General features: G+C 42.5%; 1 protein-coding gene across 1 annotated transcript; it reads right to left on the reverse strand.

Annotated features, from left to right (window-relative positions):
* Positions 1-10,412: 10,412 nt before the first annotated feature.
* F2RL1 (coagulation factor II (thrombin) receptor-like 1) lies at positions 10,413-15,996 on the reverse strand. Its single transcript, XM_004678198.2, has 2 exons — positions 15,912-15,996; positions 10,413-11,513 (listed from the first exon to the last, which is right to left on the reverse strand). The coding sequence occupies exons 1-2, from the start codon at positions 15,994-15,996 to the stop codon at positions 10,417-10,419; spliced, it is 1,182 nt and encodes a 393-aa protein (XP_004678255.1). The 3' UTR covers positions 10,413-10,416.
* Positions 15,997-16,869: the final 873 nt, after the last annotated feature.

A 16,869-nucleotide genomic window follows, 5' to 3' on the forward strand; every position in this document is an offset into this window, starting at 1 on the left:
TTTCTGCAGTCCCCCCAAAACAATAATTGAGGTTTCTTCTCAAAGATAATACAAAGAGAAATGGAGCCAAATTTCCCCAAGCCAGCACCTTTCAAATGTCACTGCTTTTGTGGTGAGAGATAGTGATGTGCCAGGTTTCAAGTTTCCCAAAGACCACCAATGAGACAATTCCGATGCAAAGCACACAAGGGTCTTTATTGCAAGCTAGCACCTGGGCTCCCAACATGCATCAATTCAGCAGTGAAGTTGAGATCCCTGAGCTCAGGGAAGGCAGGGTTTTTATTACAGAAGAGGGGAGCTTTAGCTCAGCCAAGGGAAGTTTTTGCTCAGCAGTACATTGATTGGTGGACATTGAGAAAGGTTATCTTGTTTTTACCTGGTTGATCTATGCATGTAAGATGTGACCTTCACCTCTCGGCCCACATACCTTAGGACATCTGGCATTTTTCTGATATGTACTGGTTACTTGCCTACTTGCTAATTGGCTGTTGCTATGGGATGAGCAGATTAGGACATTTACAGTAAAATTTGGCCTTGGCGCCTTGTTGATAACCAAAACCTAGGCCTGGCAGGTGTCAGTTTGGTCTTTCAATAGCAGAAGAAAAACATGCACAAAATATAAACTAAATAAAGGAGGAAAGAGATAACTTTTCTTCCAAGATGCTCAGAGTACGGTATGATCATTACACTTAAAATTTGTGACGTTTGGGCCCTTCTTGGTGGCTGGTTAGGATGCAGCACAGCAAGCTAGCCGCAGCCGCTTCAGTGTGAGTTTGATCCTCCACCCTGGAGGTGACCCACATGGTGCAGCAGACCTCTCCTGACCTGCCTGCTGCTCCCCTCAACAGTGTACTTTGACGATCTGCTCTCTGTTCCGTCTCTGGTGAATCTTCTCACGGCCTACGCTTCTGGTCTGCACCCAAGTTTTGTACACATAAATAAATCAATCTTTAAAATAAATTATTAAAAAAATTTGTAAAGTTTAGTGACAAATATTTAAGACCACAAAAAATCAGTGTTACAATGGTGTGGGAAAAAGGACACATGCATGTTGTTCACAGGAATATTAATTGGTTTACTGTACCAAGAGTGCAATTCATCCTGATGAAAAGTATAAAAACCCTTTGACCCAGAAATATTACCTCTAGAAATGTAGGACACACAGGAAGTCCCTTGGGTCATCCTGTCTCTATGGATCACTCCCATTGCCTCTCCTACCCACAGTCCTCTGTTTCCCTTCACAATTGAACTTTCTAAGGGAGCATTGCTTCTTGTTCTTTCTTGAACATACCCCTGTGGTCTCCTCTTCCCTCCATGCCAGCGAGACTGGTGCTCTTACCAAGATGACCAGCATTTTTCATGCAGTAAGGGCAATGGGCACTTCTCTGTCTTCTCTCGCCCGACCTCAGCAGTATCCCACACAATGAGCATTCTCCCCTTACTGGTCTTGGCCTCCCTGGACAGTCTATTCACCGGAATTCTGTCCTGCTCCAGAGGCCAGTCCTGCTTAGTCTCCTTTACAGCTTCTTGTTGTGCTCAAAAAGGTCAGAAATGTCAAAGGTCTTTGACCTAAACCTCATTCTCTTCTACATTCTCTCCCTGAGGACATCTCATCAAGTCTCTTTTTGTACAGGTGTTAGTGATATATCAAAGACTCAAATATCAATCTCCTACTTCCCCATTATAAAAAGAAATCCAGACAGAGATAGCCACATATCCTATTCAACTTTTCTACTTGGATGTGTAACAGTCATCAATCTTGATTTCAAAATGCCATGGTCAAAATAGAATTCTAAAACTTTCAATCTCCCAAACTTACTAACTGCTAGTTAGTTCATCATCATTCAGCATGGAAAAAAAAAAAATCTAGGCATGATCTTTGATTACTGGATCCTCTTTTCATCACATCTGTTGAATTTATATTCAATGCATAATCAAATTCTTCCTTCCCTCCATCTTTATCATCACTCTAATTCAAACCAACATCATCTCTTGCTTGGATTGCTGGATTTTTCTCCTAAATATTCTTTGCTTTCCCTCTTGCATTTCTATAATCCATATCCCACAGCAACCAATAACTTAAAATAACCAGCAAAACAGCCCTCTGGCATCACACTTGGAGTGAGAGTCAAATTCCATGCTCACTTACAAATCCCTTCAATTACCTAGCACCTGCCTACCTGTCCAACTTATGTGCTCATTATATTTTCTCCACTTCTCATTCCCATGAAACACTTGCTCAGGATTGATTTTTCCCATGGCTGGATATTGCAACTTGAATCTCACCTCCTTAAATTTAAACTAACCTGATCCCTTAATAGAAAATACCCTTAGCAATTATCCTCTCATAGAACTTACTATCATTGTATATTTTTCTTCTAGTCTCTTTCCAATCAGAAAACAAAATCCATGAGAATAAAACACTTGTCTATTTTGTTCTCTATCCTATCCCTCACTGCCTTGAGTGTGACTTAGCAAATAGTACATGATGGGAGACTATTGAATAAACAAATATATACCAATATAAGACAGGCACTAAAATATTGCTTGCATACAATACAGGTATTGGAAAGGGAAAAAAACCTAGAAGTGAAAGGATTATTTCATTACTATATGCCATTATATATGTAAAATAATAAGGCCAGTTTGTAAATATTCATTTGGAAATATTGTCCGAGATGTGTTCATATTTCACAGTGTGGTAGCCAGCTTCCAATATGACCTCAACAAAGTCCTCTCTCCTGGTATTTATGCTGTTATATAGTTGCCTCCCAAATTGAATTGGAACTGATTTGTGTGAACAATAGAATGGAAATGACAGTGTGATACTAATGAGGTTAGGTTCTAAAAGACATAATGGCTTCTCAGTTCTCTTGGCTCACTCATTTGGGGAGAAGCCAACCTTCAGGTTATAAGGACTGTCCAGCAGCCCCATGGACAGATCCACTCAGAGAAGAACTGAGGCTGCCTGCCAACAGCCAGCAGCAACTTGCCAAGGGTGGGGGGGGAGGTAGGTCCCCAGTCCCAGCCCAGCCTTCTTACTAAGGCAATGTCAGAGGGTCCCAAGCCAGGTGCACCTGCTGACACCCTGAATTCAGGGCTCACAGAAACTGGGGAAGTTAGTGTAAATTTTTTAAATTTTATTTATTTATGCAGATAGAATTGGGGTACAGCCCAGAGGTGCAGGGGCTTTGAGAGGCTTCACCAGAGACAGAGTTGGGAGCAGAACAGGTAGAATGACAAAGTACACTGCTGAGGGGAGCAGAGGGCAGGTCAAGCGAGGTTTGCTGCTCCATGTGGATCAGCGCTGGGTGGGGATCGAACTCGCACTGAAGCAGCTGTGGCCAGCATGCAGTACTGTGTCCTAACCCTTTGCGCCACCAGAGAGGATGTTAGTAAATGTTTTGCGCCACCAAAGTTAGTAAACGTTTAATGTTGTTTTGTGTCACTAAGTTATAGTACAACTCCTTTTAATTTTAAAAAGCATATATATACACATCTGCACAGGTGTAGAAAACATACCACAGGAGTAGCTGGGTTCTGACACTGGTGGGAGGGGGAAGACTTTTCTACTTTCTGTTCTGTGCTCACATCATTCACAAGAACCATTTGTTACTTCTGTAATTTTTCAAAGCTTACTTTTTCAGTAAGATTTAGGCAAATTAGTGCATGTAAAGAAATATTAGTGCATGACCAAGGGAGTACCTGGGGGCCCCAAACTATAAGGATACATAAACCCTTAATGTCAAAAATCTTGAACAGAATATTTCTGATAATAGCTTTCCAGTAAACTACCCAAAATTACACATTCCCCCCTCCAGGGCAAACACCCAACTGTCAGGGTCAGCCCAGAGCAGGGTCACTGAACCACAAGTCTAAGGCAGCTTCTGGCAGGGCACAGCAAGAAAGGCCCCAGAAAACTGTGACAAAAGAAGAAAAAGAAAGCACAAATCAAGAATGGCTGCTATGGTATCTGACAAGGACTGCATCATACGTGTCTCTCCTCCACCTATCTCTTTCCAAGTCTACCCGCCTCCTCCATGTGTCTCCTTCAAGTCCCCCTAAGTCTCTGTATGCAGCTCAGAGGCAGAGAAGCAAGAGCCCCCACCTTCCATGATATCTAGCTTCATCTACTCAGCTCTACCCTGTAGCTATTAGAGGAAGCTGCTTGTATGTGAGGGATGGGAATATGAGGCCTTCATAAACAGGACAAACGGCAACAATGCCAGTCCTAAGCCTCCTTGTCCACCGTGTTTTCTTGACTGTCTCCCACTCTCAACACCTGGCTTCAGAAGAGGCTCTACTTTGAAGATTTTCAAGTAGTCCAAAAACATGAGGGCGGTCTTTATTTATTATTGATTAATTTTACTGAGAACACCAATCCCATGACTGGGCTACTGCTGCTAGGGCAGGAAGCCTGACTTAATTATGTGTGTGCCTTTTGGCAATGATGCTGCAATAGTTATGGGATGAGCAAGTGAAGCACTCACGGGGCTGCTGGGAGCTGCTGGTGTGCTGGGCGCTAGGGGGCTACAGGCTGAGGCTATGTTTCTGCAGGGGGAAGGTGGGCCCAAGTCTGGTAGTACACAATTACTCACCAATAAAGACAAGATGTAGGGATATGTCAAAGGCTGGCAGTGATAGAGGCAAGGGCAACTCATACCCAAACCACAGGATTCTGCACATTCCCCCTCCATATAAATACTTCCAGGGTCTGAATGATTCCCATGTTGCCATTTAAATCATATGACCAATTATCAGGGAAGTTCCAAGGCTTGAACAGGATGAAGGAACTGATTTCTCAGGGTTTGTATTTTTCCTTCAGAATGTGGGTGGGGCAAAACTAGACACTTGCGGGCCCTCCCTGGTGGCGCAGTGAGTTAAAGCACAGCACTAAGAAGCTTAAGCCACTTCAGCATGAGTTCGATCATCCACATGGTGTGGCAGACCTCTCCTGACCTGCCTGCTGCTCCCCTCAGCAGTGTAGTTGGTCGATCTGCCTGTTCTGCTCCCCACTCTGTCCCTGGTGAATCCTCTCACCCTCCGCATCTCTGGCCTGTACCCCAGTTCTGTGTGAATAAATAAATAAATCTTTAAAAAAAAAAAACCAAAACTAGACACTTGTCTGTGAAGCACATGGAGACACAAGTTTCTTTAAAAAAAAAAAAATCCATACTCTGCATCATAAGCCCTAAATGTTAATGTGATGCTGGGGCTGACAGTGCCTTTCATTCGGTAATGTTTTTATTCCTCCAGGGCCTCTGAAGAGTTAAAGTTTCAAGAGCAAAGCTGTAATCACTAAACTATGCATACTGATGAGATTATAGCCCCAGGATTTATGAAATCTTGATAACCAGGAAATTAATTAGCTTAAACCCCCTGCTGCAAACAACTGAAGTGACAGACAAGGAAATACCCTGAAACAGCTCAGCCCAGTCAGTCCAGCTGTGGGGTACAAACCTGCATTCACTTTCAAATCAATCACACTCTTAGTAAATGGAGGCAGTGGAGTGCAAAATATTCAAATTTTCAGTTAGGTTAGAAAAACATCAGCCCGTGATAAGAGGCTAACACAAGCACAAGACACCACATCAAGGCGACCTTTCTTCTGTGGGTGAAGGTTCCTCAACCTCTAAATTGGTTTATTGGTTCCTGTGCACTAAGAGCTTTTCAGCCACAGCTCAAAGGCAAATAAGAAATAATTTTAAAAGCTTTCCTTCAACAAATGCAATTTCTTGTAAGTCTATTTTCCAAATAATTTCTTTTACACTTTTTAAATTAAAGACTTGGTGAAAATGAGTCTTTAAAATTATCTCCAGTGGAAAAAGGAACTCTCCTGCACTGCTGGTGGGAATGCAAACTAGTACAACTACTATGGAAAACTGTTTGGAGTTTTCTCAAACTGCTAAACATGGAGCTTCCCTATGACCCAGCAATCCCACTCCTAGGTATCTATCCCCCAAAACACTAATTCAAAAAGATACCTGCACCCCCATGTTTATTGCTGCTTTATTCACAATTGGAAAGACATGGAAACAGCCCAAATGCCCAAAAATGGATGACTGGATTAAAAAGATGTGGTACACATACACAATGGAATTAAGTAAATAAATAAAAATTATCTCCAGTGTACAAAAGCACTGTTGTTATAGTCATACATGAAATACTACCAGGTCACTAAAAGTTATAGGTAAATCCAAATTAACTAATTATATTATATCTGTGTGTGTGTGTGTGTATTTATATATCTTTATAATATACAAATTTATATATAATACAGACTGATTTTACCATACTATATTGTATGAGCCATAAAATATATAAATTAGTTCATATGTACACAATAAATATATGTCTTATTTACATACATATATAGTCTATAAGCAAATTATAAAAATTAACTCCTTTTGGGGGAATGGGGTTGGGTAGCATTTTATACATTTTTGTTCAGTTTGACCCATCAGTATGCATTTAAAAATGACTAATAAAGAAATGACAGATGCCAAAGAAAAAATTTCCCATTGAATCAGCTAGTAGACCACCTGTGAGGGCCCTAGGTGTTTTACTGTTCAAGCAGTTAGACTATTTAATAAGCTATGAATGAACTAGTTATGTCAAACATAAAATGGAATCACTTTGGGGATTAAACCAAATTAACTTTGCCCCTGCACCTCTGGCCTGTACTCCTGTTCTGTATGTACAAATCTTTTTTTTTTTAAGATTTATTTACTTATACATAAATCTTTTTAAAACATTATTTATACATAAATCTTTTTTTAACATTTATTTATTTATTCATAAATCTTTTTCTTACAAGATTTATTTATTTATTTATACAGAACTGGGGTACAGGCCAGAGATGCAGGGGTGGCGAGAGGCTTCATCAAGAGTAGGGAGCAGAACAGATTGAGGAGATACACTGTTGAGGGGAGCAGCGGGTGCGTCAGGAGGGGTCTGCCGTGCCATGTGGGTCACCTCCAGGGTGGGGGATTGCGTTCACTGAGGGGACTGAGGCTGCTGAGTACTAGCCTGTTGCGCCACCAGGGAGGGCCCACATAAATAAATCTTTAAAAAAAAAAGTATAAAAGTGGCAGCTGGACACCAAGCACACCAGCACACCACACACTCATCTCTACATGAATCCCTTTGTTGAGACAAAGACACTTAAGGCAGGCGACTGCCTGGAAGTCCTCCGCTTCTGTCCGTTGGACACAGCCCCCAGAACTTGAGCACAGTAAGTCCCCACGCTGCATTCACCTGAACTTACTAGTTTGAAGTAAAAGATGGGATGGAACCAGCACCATCACCTGCTTAGGCTTTGGTTTGTGGACTATGTATGACAAAGTTTGAGGATATTAGGCTCATTAATGCACTAAGATTGTTGATAGCTTGCTGGTGCAGATTTTTTTTTTAAATTTATGTATTTATGCATACAGACCTGGCGTACAGGTCAGAGTTGCGAGAGTGAGAGGTTTCACCAGATAAAGTGGGGAGAAGAACAGGCAGATCGACGAAGTACACTGTTGAGGGGAGCAGCAGGTGGGTCAGGAGAGGTCTGCTGTGCCATGTGGGTCACCTCCCTGGCCAGGGATCAAGCTCGTGCTGAAGTGGCTGTGATAGATGCATAGTGCTGTGCTTTAACCCGTTGTGCCAGCAGGGAGGATCACGGCTGCCTGTTGTTCTTTTAATAATATTTCATTTTTACATAATTTTGTGCCTTTTTCCATCTCAGTTGTGATCCCTGTGGGCTTCCCATCACCAAATCACCTGTGTCCCATCACCATAGTCCAGTGGTGCGGATGTTTTTTGTGTTTGTTTTTTAAAAGAGGCTGTTGTGGACTTGTGTGCTCCTAACTCACTGACTTTGAAAAGCAGGTTGGCTGGTTTTCACTTGTCATAGGTCAGCACCCACTTGTTAGTTTGATATACTGCAAATAAAATGATGTTGAGAAAAGAAACAGTCACATGTGTAGAACATTAATTTTGCTCATTACACAACTGTGAGCCATTTGTTTCTGCTTCCTTTAATCCCGTATCTACCATCTTATGCTTTCTCAGTTTAAAGAGGACAACCCACAAGCCTATTTAAGAGGACAACCCACAAGCGTTGAGACTTAATGCTAGCAAGGAGGGCAGGGTATAAACCAGCACTGAGAAGGAGATGGATGACAAAGATCAGATCAGCAGTCAAGGAATAAGCAATAATGCCACATCCATAATGCTATGAGTGTAACAAAATGCCAAACACTCCATCACCATACTCTACCCAGAAGACTCCATTATCCCCTTATGATAAATTAACTACTTTGCCAACCCTAAGGTAATAAAACAGACATGAAGGAGATGGAATTCAGACCCATCTGGCCATGCAAAGCCTGCACTCTGAGTCACTAGTTTATCATCTTCTGTTCAAATTAAAACGATTGTTTTCAAGCAGATTGGTAAAAAAGTCTGGTGATCAAGTATAAGTGAGCATGTCAGGAGAGGACACACATCCTATTTTGGTAGAGTTGTAAATTACTGAAGACAACTTGGCAAGAGTTACCAACATTTTAAAGCGGCACCTAGCTTTTGACTGGCCATTCAAATTCCAGGAATTTGTCCCACAAAAATAATCCCCAAGATGTCTGCACACAGATGTTCAATGCAGCACTGTTTTAGGTCAAAAAGGAAGGAAACTTCAGGAGCTACTGGTAGGGAAATGACTAAATAGATCACAACATATGCAAAATTGTAAATAATGTGTAACCCTTAAAAATGGAGGTGAGGCCCTCCCTGGTGGCACAGCACCAAGGCTAAAGCCACTTTAGCATGAGTTCAATTCCCGCCCATTCCAGAAGTGAGAAGATGATTCACATGGTGTGACAGACCTCTCCTGACCTGCCCACTGCTCCCTTCAGCAATGCACTTCCTCAGCCAGACTGTTCTGCTCCCCACTCTGTCCCTGGTGAATCCTCTCACTGCCCCTGCACCTCTGGCTTGTACCCCAGTTCCATATGCATAAATAAATAAATCTTAAAAACAAAAAAATAGAGGTGAGCTTATAGATGCATATGTAGAATTTGATTATCCTCACAATGATTACATGTTTTTCACATGTGGTTACATGAAAAGGAATTGTCAGAGTAAAATGTACACTATAGCCCCATTTCTGTAAAAAATAGGGTGTACCTTACATCATTTATTTTCAAAAGAATGCTGTTTTTTCCCTTCTCCCACCCCCTTTGTCAAACAAAAGACAAGACACAGAAATAAGTTGTAAAAAAGCAACATGTTATTTGTAAGTCATACAATAAAATTACAATTTTGAAATGCCAGTTATATAAAGTTGGTTTGGAGAGCAGGGCTTCTGAAATCCACAGTACTTTAGAGTTCTTTTCAAAACAGGTGTGGTTCAAACCCAGTGAAGGCTCTGTAATTTCATACATGGTAACAAGTGAACAAAACTGATAATAAATAGTTCAACAAAATTGTGAAAAAATACTAAGTGGTAAATGCCATCCTTTGTCGTAAAACACTATATTACTCAGACTGAAGAGTGTGCTGAGATCAGTAAAAAAAGTCAAACAAAAGTTGTATTTCCAGTGTTTAAAATCCTCATTGAATTTCCATGAAATAATGACACATACAAAAGCTCAAAGGATTAATAAAGAAATGACTAAAAGTCTCCAAATGTCAACAGATTTCACTATAAGATGAACATGAGAGACACGAAGCATTCTGGTATAACTTCTCTTTTCCAGAACTACCTATGACATCTTGACAAATGGAAGCCCTCAAGACAATGGTTCCCAAACCTTATTGTATGAGCTTGTTAAAACTCAAGTTTCTGGGTTCCAGCCCCAGACTCTGAGCTCTCAGTGGAGAATCCGATGAAACTGCCTTTTTAAAACAAGATCCACATCAGTTCAATGAGGAGATAAGAGAAGCCCAATGAACAGTCAGGATCCACTGCTCAGTCCCAACTAGCTGCCACTGATTGGAAGCCTGGCTGAGGAGCCCCTTCCACACTTTGGTTTCCTCATCTGTGAAGTCAGTTAGTTCAGCTGATCATTTCTGAGGGCCCTGAAGCCTGTTGGATGAAAAAGAAATGTAGTTTCGGCTAAGAACTTTGTCATCACACCAAGATGACTTTTGCCAGTCAATGGGTTTCAGTATCTTTGCTGTCTTCTGCCAAAACTCAGTTGTTTCTGAGAACATCAGCATAGAACAATTCTGAAACTGTTATCTATGTTAATTGGAGGGAGGGGGAGTTCCCCCTCATGCAAACAAAGAAGTTTCTAGCAATCTGGAGATATGCTGCATATAAATGGTATGTGGTAAGACCTGATGGGTTAGGAAGCAACAGAAACATTCCATAACATTAAGCGGGCTCCAAGTCCTCCTCTGAATCTTCCAACAGAGAAGCTGGAAAATTCAGTAGGTTGTTTTAACACTGGTTGAACTTGAAGAGTATGAGCTGGATTTCCTAGAAAATTTCTTTGATGAAATGGATACTTGCATCTGCTTTACAGTCCGGACACTTCGACAGAGAAGAGCATTCTTTGCATGATCCCTGAAATCTTGTGAAACAAAGTAATAGACGAAGGGATCAATGCAGCTGTTGAGAGTGGAGAGGCAGAGGGCGACGATGTACGCGGCGTAGATGTGGCTCTGGCCCCGGCTTTTAATTAGGAAATAATGCACCACGAGCAGAAGGTTACTAGGTGTGAAGCAGATCAGGTACATAGCCAGGACAGTGATAATGAGCTTAACTGCTCTGTGTCTCTTTTTTTCTGAGTTTTCATCCATGGCAGAAGACCGGAGGGTTCTGATCATCAGCACATAGGTAGAGGCTGTAAGGATTGCTGGGAACAGAAAGACTCCAATGGCCAGGGAGAGGAAATAGTTGAACATGTCTCCCACCAACACCTCCTCAGGCAAAACATCGTGACAGGTAGTGATGTTCAGAGTTGGAATGTAGCTGGTCTGCTTCACGACATACAAGGGGATGGTTACCAGCAGAATCAGCAGCCATATTCCCAGGGAGATACCAATGGCAATGTTTGCCTTCTTCCTGGGGTGCACCATGGGATTCATGATGACCCAGTACCTCTGTACACTCAGGCAGGTCATAAAGAGAATGGAACAGTACATGTTGCCATAGAAAAAGCCAATGAGTACCTTGCAAAGACTTTCCCCATAAGTCCAGTTGTTGCCATTTATGTGGTAGGCGATCTTCAGAGGAAACCAGATGACAGAGAGAAGGTCGGCCAAGGCCAGATTGGCCATGTAAATCACAGCAGGATGCTTCTTCTTTGATCGGAAAAGAAAGACCCACAGGGCCATCCCATTACTGGGCAAACCGATCACAAATACAATTGTGTAGATAATTGGGAGAAAGACAGTAGTCAGTTTTCCAGTGAGGACCAAGGTAGAAAACTCATCCACCATAAGGCCTGGTTTCACTGTACTTCCTTTCCCAGAGAAGTTAGATTTACCCACGAGACTTCTTCCTTTAGATCTAGTGGTTCCTATGCAAGAAAGTCAAGGCAGACAATAGTCATTATACAAATCAGTGTTTCAGGAGTAAAGATGGTTTGTTCAAATAAAAGCACCTTAACAGACTGGAGGGATACACAGAATACTTACAGGGCTTTCTCTGGCTTGATGAGATCACTGGGTTTTCTACTGTCTGGTTTTGTTTCATTTTTTTTTTTTAAGTAGAGGGTTTTGGGGTATGTGCAAAGTATAAGTGATTTCTGTGAATCTCCAAAAAAAAAAAAACAAACCTTGACAATATTTCAATTTATTTTTCTAACTGCCCATACTCATTAGTTCCTAACTACTCTTATAATGGCATCTATCTCACCCTGGAAGCAAGACAAGATCCAACCTGTTATTGTAATTCCCTTTCCTAAATTCTGACACAGGGGGATTTCCAAGAGCATGAGGGTTCCACACCTTTCAGCCTCAAGGTCACTTGACAGAGGGGCATACCAAAGACAAATTTGTGTCCTGACACAAACAGTCACGTGGCATAGAACAGCATGTATCAAAATGTACCCACAATCCCATATGATGTATTAAGCTTTAAAAAACACAAGTAAAAGAATAGCATATTCAGCCTATATTCTTTCCCGACCAAGTGTTTATGACCAACAAGGAAAGTGGACCATTTAAGGATACCAAAGTGTCTTTTTTTTTTTTTTTTTTAAATTTCATGGAACAGCAGGCCTTCACCATGCCAGGGCAAACTGGGCAAACTATACCATATTATATAAGGAAGGACATTAAACTTACTCATGAGTTTACCTGGTAATTTTTATAATGAGTCATCACAATTTCTTCCAACTTGCACTCAAGATTACTCACATCTCTTAAGGCTTCCCTGATAAGGACTAATAGTGGTTAGCTTGCAAAAAGGATTATAGAAGCAAATACTTGACTTTTTACTTGGTATAGTAGCTTGAAAGGTAGACCCCAAGCAGGTATCTATATCCATCCTATTCCCTAGAATATGTGATCATTATCTTATTTAGAAAAAAGGGTGTTTTTGGATATAATGAAGGATCTTGAAATGAGAAAACCATCCTGAATTATCTAGATGGGGCCTCAAGTCACTGACAAGTGTACTTGTACGGGGGGAAAAAAAGGTGAGATTTGAGAGACATAAGAGAAAAGACCAAAGAAAAGCAGTGTGAAAATGGAGACAGAGATTAGAGTAAGGTAGAAAAACAAGCCAAAAAACACCAAGGAATGCTGACAGTCATCAGAAGCTAGAAGCAGTGCAAAGTATGGATTCTCCCTCAGAGCTTCAGAGGTGCCAAAACCTTGATTTCAGAGACTGGATCCCAGAACAGCCGGAGAGTAAATATCCATCCCATTAAGCATCATCTGTGGCAATTTGTTATGGCAGCTACAGGAAACTGATATACTCAGGATAGACCTGCCTGTTATCTTATACCAATTTCTTATAATTTATTTTTTAAATCATGAGTATTTCTTTTTAAGTTAAATACTCATATAGATGACAATGTGCTTCAGATACTTGAAAATAACCCACAATAAGAAACATAGAGAGAAGCAAATATACACATGGAGTTGTGAAGTCATACTCCCAAAATTATACAGGATTAGTGACAAATTTTAAAAATGGAAATATATTCCATATGGTAACCCAGTTCCAATACGTATAACCATAGTGGGGAAAAGAAAGGCTTCACAAAATAAGAACGACCCTTATTAAGCAGAGTACATACACTCGCATATCCTCCGCAATACTATCGCCTCATATCAATCTTCTTTTGCTCCTCCCCAAAGCAGATACACATCTTTGGGAACACAGACTGAAAAATAAGGTTTCAAATACCAGGTAACCCCCTCTAGGCACACTTTAGTAAATTTTCATGGTTCTTTCTGGATGAATTTTTTTCCTCTCAACACTTGCCCAGCTAATAAAGCCATAAGAAAGTCAAACACAGACTTCACTAAGACATTCCCTATCGAGGTTAATTAGTAACTATAAGGCAAGAAAGGGGATCAAATACAAATTTAAAATCCCATCTTCATGTTCATTACAGGGTCCTTTCTTGTTACAAAACATTGCAAATAGCCCATGAGTTTATCCAGAGGACCCCATGTAAAATTTATGATATACCCTATAACATATTTTACAGTCATTAAAAAATGACTGGTGGTATTTACTGGTTGATGTGATGTTTATTTGTACAGGGACAATACAACTTACTACATTTATGAATAGACTTTATACACGCATTATGAAAGCATGGGAAAGGATGTAGTCCAAGACGTTAGCAGTGGTTTCTTTGGTAACTGAGGGTGATTTAAATTTTCCCCCATTTTTACTTGCTTGTTTTTCCTCAGTGTACACCTATTATTTGTACAATTAAAAAGCAATTGCACAAAGAACAGTTTCCCTTTCTAAAAGAAAAACCAAAAAAACTGCACCACAGTGGACAAGGACCTCTAGGCTGAAAAAGTGCTAAGCAAATGTGACTTTAAATTGAACTGCCACCTGCCTGCTCTCCTCCAGGTCACACTGGGCAAGTCCCTTCATTCTTCACTGGCGATTTACAAGGCCCTTTAGGTGATAGGACTGTACTAGACCATGAAGTTGGTGATAAACAGGAGTTTTGGATTCAGTGTGGAGAGATTAGACACATTTACACAAATAATTATTAAACTGTTATGAAAGGCAAAGAAAGTAGGGTGCTGACCATCTTGAACTCCAATAAATCAACATTCATCTGTAAATTCTGGTGGTGCTCTATTCTTACACAGAATCAATTTAATTTCAAATTGGAGGGAAAGCTCCATCTAACTAGTCTCATTGTTACTTAACTCTTTAGGAACGTTATCCTGCAATGGAATTAAAATATGGGGAGGATGGGGGAGGGATACGGTATGCAGTGTTAAATAATTCTGGCTAAGTATTTAATTCAAGTTCACCGTGTATTCCAAATTCCCCTAGCCCTAGTCCCTCACTTTGTAAGCAAGTCAATACTCAGGGTAAGCTTCCCATAGGACATATCTGAACAGAACCATAAACATGTTGAATCATCCACACTTAACATTTTTTAAAATGTGTGCACAAACGAGGTTTTGCTCCTGAATTTTACGTTTCCAACTTAAAAGACAAAAGCGAACAGAGAAGTGTTCTTTACAGTTTCAAAACGTCCTGTATATAAATGCCTTTATTCTGATGCTGAGCAATAAAATGCACAGCAGTAGTACAGTTTTCAAGCACACACCATACTACCCAATTCCAGAGGGAAAAGAATCACATTTTCAACTGAATTCAAATTCTGTGATGTGAGCTTTTACAATGTCTTTATAAAGGCGGTAAAGTGAGAAACTACCACTTACAGTAGGTCTGGCAAATTTCTCAGGGAAACTAAAACCTTCCTTTTAAGGGTATTCTGACTGCCGCAAATAGCTGGGCGTTGCTTAACATCACAGTGGTATGATCTCGGGCTTACACCTAAGTCCCCTGCGGCCTGCTCGGGCTAAGACATTACACCCCCAATGGTTCCTGTTCGAGCACCCTCTAACGAGCGACCTTTGGAAGCTGGCAGCCATGCACAACCGGCAGGAGTTGCACTGGAGTCTACTCCCGGGCAGATCCAGTTCTGTCCCGGAGCCGGCGGCTCGCGCGGCTCACGGAGCGGTTACCGACTTGAGAGGCCGCCACTGTATACTCCAAGTAGCACGGAAACACTGGACCCGGAAACCTAGGGCCATAAGGTCTCCCGGGGGAATATAACACAGGGTCCAAGAGGTTCCATGTTAAAACCCGTGTGCCGCCCAACTGGCCTAAAACTGGAAGCTGACTCTGTGACCCGGAGAACTGGAAAAGTGGAGGGGGGGCGAGGGGGGTTTCTTGCCCACCTCCCTTGGCCATCCATCTTGATGGAGGAGCTCAGGGCCAAATGCTGCAGGCTGATTCCAAAGAGCGCCAAAGACCAAGGGGTTGCAAAAAGCAAGATAGAACGTCCCCCAGCTGCGGGCTTCCACCCAGCCACTTCAATCCTCCCAGAGTTAAGAGCTCGCAAACTTCAGGGGCCGCGCGGGACCGGTCTGGAGGAAATTCCGGGGATGTGCGGAAAAACTTAATGACTTAGTGTTTGCAGATAAACCAACCTGGGGGAGTGGAGGCTGTATCCTCTGGGTATCCCTTAGAAGTGATTGCTTCTTCCCCTTCCCCCTCCCCTGACCTCCACCAACTTCAGAATTTCGGGTTGTCCCAGCAGGGAGAAAAGGGTACGGGGCTTCTGGGAGATGGTGGCGGAGGCGGCTGCCGCGAGGAAAAAAACACCTTTAGCGCACCTGCCGCGTTCCCAACACCTGCCCATGCTGCCGGGGACCCTCGCTCCATAGCGGTAGGGGCTCTCCTGGGTCAAGTTTCTCACCTGAGACTGTGCGATTGCCAGAGGTGGTGGAGGCCACCAACAGGACGGCGCCCCACAGCAACCACACCATGCTCGGGCCTCGCATCCTTCCAGCAGTCCCGATGCGAGGCAGGCGGAGATTGCAGCCACCGACTCCACTCAACTTCAACTCGCGGTTTGGGGGAGAAAGCCACCCTCCCGCGGGCACTAGAGTCTCTGAGCGTGGCTCCCGGGAGACGGGTAAGTTTCAGCGAAACCCAATCCTGTACAGGCACCTACGTGAGGCCACACCCCCCCACTGCTCCGCCCCTTGGGAGCCTGGCAGCTGGGCGGTGTCTCCCCCCCTCCCTGCCTCCCCCCCCACCGGCCTGGCCCGTGCCGCTCCTTCTTTACCAATTCCTGAGCACTTTAGAGGTGCGCTGCCAAGGTACCCCAGGGCGCCTGGCCTGCCCGAGGGCGTTGCAGTGACTGTATTGGAATGCAGACGGAAGGAAAGCTCAGACTACAATTCCTACTGATTTGGGCAACGCCTGAAATTACCTTTAACTTAACTTATAGGTTGCTGTTCTCTTCCTCCCCTTTCCTTCTCTCCCTCCCCTTTCCTAAGTGTAAAAAAGCCAACATAAGCTCTCTTGGTGTATCGAACACTGCAGCGAACACTGAACACTGCGGGGCTCAGGGGTGTTTCTAAGCAGCATAGAGGTGAGAGGACACCAAGAAAGTGGTGGCGACCGAGACGAGACGGGGACCTGGTTGGAGGGGGAGGAATCTAGGATTTGGTTCCAGCTCTGCTATTAACCAGCTACGACAACTACAACGGGAATAATAAAACTCTTCACCTCCCTTCTAGGCTCCATTACTCACTTTCTCCTCGGTGAGATAGAGCCTGAGAGAAAAGTTATTTTAAGTGGCAGGTCTCCTTTAACACCCCCTACACCTTGCATTGTAAATATGCTTATTGTTCCCATTTTATAGGTGA

Source organism: Condylura cristata, unplaced genomic scaffold, assembly GCF_000260355.1.
Source record: "Condylura cristata isolate star-nosed mole 26May11 unplaced genomic scaffold, ConCri1.0 scaffold00007, whole genome shotgun sequence".
Taxonomy (NCBI): Eukaryota; Metazoa; Chordata; class Mammalia; order Eulipotyphla; family Talpidae; genus Condylura; species Condylura cristata.